General features: G+C 40.5%; 1 protein-coding gene across 1 annotated transcript; it reads right to left on the minus strand.

Annotated features, from left to right (window-relative positions):
* Positions 252-9,723, minus strand: MFSD9 (major facilitator superfamily domain containing 9). The gene is made up of 6 exons (XM_021413921.1): positions 9,569-9,723; positions 6,486-6,573; positions 5,121-5,164; positions 3,810-3,939; positions 2,376-2,585; positions 252-1,877 (listed from the first exon to the last, which is right to left on the minus strand). Exons 1-6 carry the CDS (start codon positions 9,704-9,706, stop codon positions 1,090-1,092), a joined length of 1,398 nt encoding a protein of 465 aa, XP_021269596.1. The 5' UTR covers positions 9,707-9,723; the 3' UTR covers positions 252-1,089.

Below are 9,723 nucleotides of genomic sequence, written 5' to 3' on the forward strand. Positions count from 1 at the left end.
CAGTGACTAGGAAGCAATATGTGCTTGAACTATAAATAGCAAAGGAGAGTACTACAACTCTCTCTATACTTCTGAGGGTAAAGTCATTACTTCAGCAGTTGAGACAAACAAAGACTAAAATACAAATAAATGAGCGTTTTTCATCTTGTCACTAAAACATCACCTGTGCCTCCAGTGATGAGAGAGAATGCATTAACTCAAAGTCACCTTTGAACTATTGCTAGTTTCTCCAGCATACCTTCAACAGCCAATCAGAAGACTTGAGAAGCAAATTTATTCTTAAAACGAAGGCAGAAAAACTGCACAGGAAGTATTAAAAAATAATTTATGACAAAGTTGCTCAGTAGAAGTTATCACTAAACACAAACTACCAGTTTCAAGTTTCAAATAAAGCTTAGGTTCAGTCTCAGTTTCAGTCTGAATGACTCCATGTTATTCCAAAATTGTCCATTATAAGCTTGCTAATACACAAAATTAGCATAGATCCAATTCTGTTGCCTGGGAAAGACTGGTAATCAGGGCCAGATGGCTAGCATGTTTTAAAGACAATGTACGCTTAACAAAATCATATAAGCAAACACCTTGTTAATTAGCTATTGTCACAGCAGAAAATGGCAACAGACCACAGCATAAGAAATTATTCGTAGTAAGTTACGTTCCAAATTCTCCTGATTAAATAATAAAAGCTCACCTCTTATTAAATGAAACAAATTAACTTCTGTCTGCACCTTTTACAAGATATCAGTCTAAACGCTGTTTCAAATATCAGCTACAAAGAGGATTTGTGTACTTCAAGTCATTCTTCTATTCCCTCCAAGAAGGTTAAAAGTTCGTAAAAAATCCCAGTCAATACTGTTCATTAACATCTGTCCCTCTCATAAGAATTCTAGTGATCCCAGTTCAGAAAGACAACTGTCCTGCAGCATTTATTTATTTGTGTGTATATATACACTTGTCTCTGCGTGAACAAAATTTGCCCTCTCAAATGGTCCTGTTACTACTGTACAGGTCTGGCAGGTGTATGTGTCAACCCAGGTTGATTCGCTGTGGCTCTTCTGTAAAACGCATCCACGCAATCCAAATTTGCAGCTATTGATTTTTTAACTTAATATTTCCACTACTACAATATTTTTGCTTGTTAGCGTTCATTATCAGAATAGCTATTAAAGCTAAACCAACCCCCAGACTTGGCGGGCCACAGGGACTGAACTCCTGAGCAATTCCAGAAAGGAGTGGGGCAATTATACGTCCCACTGATGTCACAGACTGTCCAACACCGAGGAGCGTACCGCTGGCCTCATTCCCACCGATGGTCAGTTCGAGGTCAATGATGCAAGTACGACCTATAGTAGTTGAAAAGGCTAAGAATGTGGAAGACAAAATGACCATCCACATGCTAAGTGCCGATGCATACAGAAGAATCAACACGCAGGTGAAAGTGCTAGAGTGCAACAGAAGTCTGTAAGTGTTGTGCTGATACAGTCTTGTTATTGGTCCAAGAAGACAACCAGCCAGAACTCCAAGTGTACTGCTATAGCTCATTAGGTATCCAGAGAACAAGGGTTTCACCCCAAATCTCTCATCCAAAGCCAGAGTAAAGTTACTATAGTATAGCAGTATAGCAACAGACATCAGTAATCGTATTAAAAATATATCCCACAAATCAGAGGACGCGATTCCTTTAATCCTCTTCAGCACCGTTGCAATTTGGACCCATGGAGACTGGAAAGGACTATCATTTGCTATAGCTCCATTAGTTACTGGTTTAAAGTGCAAGCCACAATCTCTTTTTGCTGAGGAATTGTCTGTCCTTTTCTTGCCTTGTTTGCATTTCTTATTGACGTTTTCTTCATGCCAGGGTAGCATCCAGACGAGACCTACACAGATCAAAATATGAGTTCATTTTATTTAATTGCATAATTTTTACGTGGTTTCCCATTAGTCTGATGGTAACAGTTTACTTAGTGTAAAAAACAAAATGTAAAAAGGATTTGAACTACTTTTTAAAAATCACTTTAAAAAATTACAAAGACTACATATAGTGTTATCCACAATTCAGTTTTAAATGCAATGATAGCAAGGAAGGGAAGCACTAAGACGACACACTCGCAGCATATATCTAAGGGCTGAGGCCAAATTCTGATTTTTAGTTGTCATCTTTGGGCACACAAGTTCCTATTACTGTGCTTGTGAAAGCAATATTTAAAGGAGAAGCAACTGGAGGTTAACTGTTTCAAAATTTCTACTCTTCTGGACAGGTCTGAATTTGTAATACAAAACACGTATGGCAAATACGGTAAGAAACACCACAAATTCTAGGTATTACAAACAGCATAAATATGCAAGAGCGGAGCAAAATAGGACATAACACTTACCAGCATTCAGAAGGAAGATAGAGGCACAGATGAAAGATGTCTGATAAAAGCCATCTTCCAACTCTGTAAGGTAGCCACCAACAACAGGCCCCAGTATGAAGCCCACACCAGAGGCTGCATTGAAACGTCCCATTACTAAAGGGCGGTCTCTCTCAGAAACCAAGTCAGAAAGCAGGGCTTTAGAGATGGAAAGCGTGTGTTTGAAAATACCTGCAACATAAATAAAAACCCAAAAGTGTACTGCTTAATTCCAAAGATTAAAAATTAAATAAGCTATCTGAAGTATTGATGTGAAAATTGTACCGTTACTATTTTTAATATTACACAGACTTCGTGCTATAGTCATGCAGTGTGTTGAGTCATGATTATTATCCTGGTTGTTCAATGATTTGGACGTAGGTATCAAAAGTATTCAGGCTTTTGTTTCAAGGGAATGCTCTTCCAACCCTACTGGAAGGAAAAGTAAATAAGCTCATGCTGGAGCACTCTAAGAATAACATAGCCTCTAAAATAGGATCTTGTGGGTAAAGGTGGAGTAGAAATGGCTTGCTTGTTTATAAACATAGCTCTGTAACAACTTTGCTGAGTATGGAGATTTCCAGGATTACAAGGCACCAAATTCATGAGGGAGACTGGTGTGGCAGACAAGTGTGCCGTAGGAATAGTAATAATGCAGACTTTTATATTCCTTCACTCTGACCAGGGCAATGCCATCCATCACAGGCACAGTACTGTTAGAATTAAAAAGTATTACTTCTACTGTGTAATCAAATACCAACCAAGCCATTCATTAGCAATCTTTCTTTAAGTAAAGTAACAGTATGAAGAGTTCCTAGACAAGGACCATAGGCCACAAAGTACCCTTTCACAGATGCATTCCGAGCAAAAGCAATGCTTATTATATCAGAATATATAATAGATATTCAGCTACTGTAAGAATTCTGAAATGAACCTTGCCACAAACTTAGCTTCAGTGCTGCAAACACCCTCGCTTTGGTACATATTCTATTGAAGCACTGATCTAAGTTTTCAAGCAGTTGTCACTCTGAAAAATGTTGTCAGCATAAGAAAAAACCAAGAATGCACTGCTGTTCCATTCTACACTGTGAGTGCAGGTCAAGATTTCCAGCAGGTATACTGAGTACTCCTAATGACTAACAGTACAACAGCCTCTTTTAAGGAATTGCTGCACTCTATTCTTATAAAATTCAGCCAATTAAAGTGGTATAAAGTTTTGACAGTTTGAGTACATATTTCAATTTTCAGAAAAATCATGAGAATGTTTAACCTGTAGAGGTGCCTCTATTAGCAGGGTTCAGTAGATGCTGCTGGATGATGCTATGTAGGTATCTACATACCACCACTTCTCTAGTAGTAATTCTCAAGCTCAGACTACACGAAATTTGAACTGCAAAATCCCAAATGTTTACTCACCTACAGGGACCCTAGAAAGGGCAAACAGGAACACAGTGGTGGATGTTCCAAGAAGGAAGTAACCCAGTGCACTGAGAAGAATACAAGCAAGCAGGGAGTACCGTCTTCCTACTATATCACTCCAGCAGCCCTTCACAAAGCGGGAAATTAAGAACATTTTATAAATTTTAACCACGTACAATGAACAATCAGTATATCTAAATTAAAATGACAAACCAGTTCAAACGACTATTAACAGAAGCTTAATGAGCTTATTACACAACTTTTCTAAGTGCATGAAGTCTGGAAGTGAAGAGCAGAGTAGATCTGCCCTGCTGGTAGTGCACCTGCTGAAACTGTATTCTATTTAATGTCAGGTATAGGGATTTTTTTATTTTTTTAATACTTTCTCCCTTTAAAAAAGGCAATCCTGCAATAAACACCCTCAAATACTATGATTACTGGCTCTCTGAACACGTTGGCACAACCAGCCACAAGTATTTGGTAGCTGTGGAGAGGACACTTGTTGGGTATAATAAAAGGGACAGTCTTAACTAGGAGGAGTTTGTCATCTCACAGCAGATGAGCAGTAAGTAGTTATGAAAAGGGCAAAGAGCAAACTTGCTGTAGTATGTTTATAAAACAGTTTGATTCCAAGCAGCAAGTAGATTTCTAAAGAAGTAGGTAATGGTCTTGCAGTTCACAGAAAATGCCACAACATTAGAGAAGCAAGTTATCCCAAGTGGCCTGCAGAACAAACTCTGAAACACGTTTTCATGAGATGCTCAAAACCCGCTCTCCTGGGTTGCCTAGTTAAATACAGCAATCTATGGTACTGAAAGGTAAAGCATGCTTTCAGGAAGTTTGGCCTCAACAAAGCTCAAAGATGCATGAGAGTTTAGGCCATATGGCAGATTACACGACACTGCTTACTAAGCAGGGAAAGCAAGCTCTATATAACAGGCTTATGAAGAGCTGACTCATGAGATTGCTTTCTGGACGGGATACTGAATTTAGAGAACTGTTTTACTTGCACCTAAATTGGAGACAACCTTGTGTGATTGAGAATTAGCTCATCAATGTGTGTCTGAACCCAAATCTGCATTTTAGTTTTAATGGAAAGCCTGCATTTGATTTAGTAATGTTATGAAGGCTCTGAACATTCCCTATAAGTGAAACAAAAAGGCAAACTAAAAACAGGATCCTCCAAAACAAAATCACTTATATGAACACCATAAACATTTTCAAATATATTAACCTCTTCCTTTTTTTTTTTGCCCACAAAATCCACAGAAATAACAACGTACTTAAAAACGCAGCGTTAGAACTCACCACAAATGTGCTGGAAAATAGTTGCATTATACCATAGAGAGATCCTAAAACAAACAAGTAAAATACCAACAGTAAAAAGTTATTCTTTCCTTTTATGAAAACTGCATGAAATTTTACATGAGAAAACATGAAAGTAATTCTGAGAATAATTCACTAAAAGAAGAGGGAACAGAAAAAAATAAGGGTGAAGCTTAGACCACAAGAGAAACAGTTTCAGGAATGGAAAAAAAACCAACACAATAAAGCAACTGCTAATCAAACTTATAAAACTACGTAATGTAAAAGGACATTGCTTTGGATGGTGTATTAACCAAAAGAGATCTCGGCACCTGTGATTCCTTTCTCAGAATCAGAAGAGAATTTTATTACTGGGAGGCTGTAATTACTTTCCACTCAGCTCTTCAACCTATTACAAGGCACCACAGAAACACTAAAGAAACCACAAACTCTACTCTTTCATTTTGGCAGCTGAGTTTAGCAGCAGTTAGCGACACAAGAGAAACAGAAAAGAGAAGCACAGAGAAACATCTGCCAACCCCTTTCATTTATAAGAATACACCTCAAAATCTAGGGTTTTTTTTAAAGTTTAAATCAAAGTAGATGAAAATGTATTTTTGATGAATCAATGCTTAAAATACTTCAGCCATCTCAAAGCAGAACCAGAGTTATTTCACAAAGTGCTCTCATCCGAAATAAAAAAAATGAAAATAAAAAAGAATAACAAAGCCCAAGTCATTCTTCTGCCCTACATGTGGTTATCATACTTCTATCACAGCAGACCATAAACAGTACTACAATATATACATAAGAAACGTAGAATCATGGAACTTCATTTTAACATCTCACTTTAAGACAGAATTCCAAACCTTCAGAATTTACTGATAAATATTCCTTAAGGATGACAAATACCTTTGCTAAAGGGTAGCTGCAAAGAATTTAATTGAATTGGGAGCAATGAAGGGCATTGGAAAGCTCAGGAGAACCAGCTGTAGACACACTGTCTGCAAAACCTGAAAATAATAAAAAATAAAACCAACAGCTCTGGCTCCCAAAGTTGCTGAGCTATGAATTCTTGGATGCTGAAGAAACCAGGACAGCTGGAAAAGCACCTGTACAAGTATTATTGCAAGACTTCCTTCTTCTTTCCAAGAATGTACTTGTTCAGGCATCCGCTTCTGGCTGCTGTCAGGATGTCAGGTTGCATAGCCTTCTGCACCAAACACAGCATGGTTTTCCTTAAATTTAGCATTACTTTTTATTATGCTACCAGCAAGGAAGAATTATGCTATAATATCCAATTTACAGGAAGGCACATTTCAGTTCTCATTATCTTATTTGGTAAATCAATTGATTATTGCAACTCACCTATTATTCCAGCAACTGTAGGACTTGCTCCTAGAGATTTGATGTGAAGATTCATTAAAGGAACAACCATACTCACACCAAATAAATCCTGAAAAGAAGGCAGGAAAATTTTTAATAAGTGATCATTTCTACAAAGATGGTAGCAAGCCATCTTAAGAACAGTCAGTCAGCATTTCAAAAGTTTTAAATGACTTCTGTATCAGTACAAGATTCAAAGAAAATTTTTCATGGCTAACGTGTTATGTCCTAACCTCTACCGTGTGGACAAAATTAAAACCAGACAGGAAGATTAAAAAAAAAACATCTGCCTCACAAAGGAGGGAAAATTATAACATCAATACTCCTTCCTCCTGCACATACAAACATTCTGAAGACATTTATCTCAATATTAATTTTTTATTTCAGTCACCTAAAACACTTTGTACTTGTGCAGAAGGAAAATCTACTGTATTTTCACTACCAACCAGTTCAAGGAAGAAGACAGATCTGAAACTATTCAAAGATGGTCTTTCTGTATAACTTCAGAAATGTAAGGACAGAAACATGAAAAAAAAAAAATCATGAAGTGTAAGTAGAAAACTTTTTGTAAGAGGGCAAAGGACACTACCCATCCTGAAAGGTACAAGAATCTTCTACTCAGTCCTTTCGACACTTCATCTTTTGTTGAGCTAACCACATTAACCCAGTAGTTCCTTCACTATATGCTCCCGGCACGAGTCCTTTATCAGAGCTGAACCTTACAGAAGAGAGCTACTGAAGCAAGATCACCTTTTATCACTGACAGCTGCAGCTTCAGTAGACTAGCTAGATGTTCATAGCACACCCATAGTCAGAGTAACTGTCACAATATACACTACTCAGTAAATTCTCACAGTCTTTCATTAAGCATCTTATGATGGTTGAAACAAGAAGTTAGTATATTAAATATATTAGCATGAGTAAAAAGCCCACACAACTTACTAACATTGTCAGTAACATAGCATTAGGGCTTAGAAAGCTATTCGAAGCACTAGTATAAAGAATCACAGAATAACAATAATTCACACTGAAGGGATCTCAGGTTTCTAGTCGTGCTCTCAGCAAGGCCAGCTTTGAGTTCATACTCTCAAGGCTTTATCCAGTCTTGTCTTGAAAATCTTCAAGGACAGAGACTGCACAACTTCTCTGGCAACCCTTCCCACTGCTTGGCTGTCCTCATGTGAAAAGATGTGTCTATCTTCAGTATTGGAGAGACATGGGCCTGTTGTAGTGCATCCAGAGGAGGGCCACAAAAGTTATTCAAGCAATAGATCACCTCCCCGACAAGGACAGGCTGAAAGCTGGGGCTGTTCAGCTTGGAGAAGAAAAGGCTCCACAGAGACCTGATAGCAACCTTTCATTATCTAAAGAGGAGCTATAAGAAAGAAGGGGACAGACCCCTCAGCAGCGTTTGCTGTGATAGGACAAGTGGAAACAATTAAAAGAGGGGAGATTTAGACTGCATGAGGAAAACATTTTTTACAATAAGGGTGGTGAGGCACTGGAACAGGTTGCCCAGAGAAGTGGTGGATGCCCCATCCCTGGAGAAACTCAAGGTCAGGCTGGACGGGGCTCTGAGCACCTGATGTAGCTGTAGGTGTCCCTTGTTCATTGCAGGGGAGTTGGACTAGATGGCCTTTAAAGGTCCCTTCCAACTCAAACAATTACATGATTCTTTGAGGCAGGCTTTCTTGAAATTACAGTGAGAGGTTCTGACTGCATCCAAGACCTTTGTCTCTCTTTCCTTCACCTTGCACAACACTGAGGAGCAGGCTCCATCTTCTCAATAACCTCCTTACCCATACAGGAAAGGCTGCTGCCAGGCTCCTCTCAGCCTCTCCTCACAGGGCACCCTCTCTACAAATCCTGGTGGCCCTTCAGGAAGCTCACTCCTTCCTGGGCACAGTATTTTAGATAGAGTCTAACAAGTACTGAGTGAAGGAAGAGCACAGCCCAAGATGTTGCTGACTGCCTTTCAATCAGGGCACCACACTGTGACTGGAAAAGGTTATTTCTTGTTCAGGGCAGGACTTGGTAGTTGTCCACGCTGAGTTTCATAAGGCTCCTGTCAGCCCATCTATTCAGCCTCCCTAGAATCGTAGAATGATTAAGGTTGGAAAACACCTCTCAGATTGTCTTGTCCATCCATCAACCCACCCCCACCATGCCCACCAAACCATGTCCCTCATAGCCCCAGGTGCCCCTTGGATGGCACCCCTGTCTGAAACTGCACCCCATACTGAAATGTCATTGGCAAACCTGAAGAGACTGAGGTCTGCCATTTTTCCCAGGTCACAGAAAAAGGTATTAAAAAGTTCAGGTCTCAGAAGACACACCGGTAGTACTAGATTTGTCACAGGCATGCAGGTTGTGCAAGACCCGTTAACCATTCTTCTAGAATAGGTTATTTGTGATCTCACTTAAAATTTCTTATGTCAAGTGGTAATGAATGACACTGCATTTGCTTGGCTACAGGAAGCTTGCATAACAGGTAACATGTCACTCTTTATTAAATTTCACCACACTCTACACTTTTAAAATTGCATTGATTTCTTGCCTGCTTTCAGGGTGTATTCCATGCTCCACGTCAAGGTATCACAGAGAAGACATACAGACACAAAAGTTGTTATTATGCACCCTGCCCTGCATATTATTTCCTAGGATATCAGTTCAAGGACTGAAACCAATGAGTATTTCCACTGCCAAACCTGAAGGTCACAGGGCAAACCCAACCGCAACGAACCACTGCAACAAGCATTCAAGCTCCAGAAAGCAGTTAAAGCCTTAAAACGGAGTAACTTCATCTGTAGTGGTAAGGAGGAACCCAAGGGAATCCCGGATCGGACCGCAGGGCCGTTTTCTGCCTAACATCGGATTCTGAGGGAACCCAAGGCCGCGCGGGGCCGTTCCCCCACCACCAACACCGCTGCCGCCGCCGCGAGCGCGGCCGGAACCCCAGCAGAGGGCCCCAGAGCCACGGGGCCGCAGCCGGCTCGTGTGAGGTGGGGAAGGATCTCCCCTCAACAGCACGGCCGCCCACTCCGCGCCACCGCCTCGCCGCTTACCAGGAAGCCCACGGCGTACAGACAGCGCACGAAGCGGCGTGCCGCCTCCGGGCTGTCTGCAGCTCCCCGGCCTCCATCCTCCGCCATCCGGCCGGCGGCTGCCCCGGGCCCGCGCCCCGCCGCGGCAGTGTTGGGCATGCGCAATGGCGGCTGGG

This window comes from Numida meleagris, chromosome 1 (genome assembly GCF_002078875.1).
Source record: "Numida meleagris isolate 19003 breed g44 Domestic line chromosome 1, NumMel1.0, whole genome shotgun sequence".
In the NCBI taxonomy this organism is placed as follows: Eukaryota; Metazoa; Chordata; class Aves; order Galliformes; family Numididae; genus Numida; species Numida meleagris.

What these genes read in the sequence shown, in the direction of transcription:
- MFSD9 (XM_021413921.1), bottom strand. Translation starts at nt 9,706, where the DNA reads ATGCCCAACACTGCCGCGGCGGGGCGCGGGCCCGGGGCAGCCGCCGGC. An exon ending in TACAGTTGCTGGAATAATAG is followed by an intron (nt 5,165 to 6,485) that starts GTGAGTTGCAAT and finishes TGTTTGTTTTAG; the next exon opens with GATCTCTCTATGGTATAATG. An exon ending in TATTTTCCAGCACATTTGTG is followed by an intron (nt 3,940 to 5,120) that starts GTGAGTTCTAAC and finishes CGCTTTGTGAAG; the next exon opens with GGCTGCTGGAGTGATATAGT.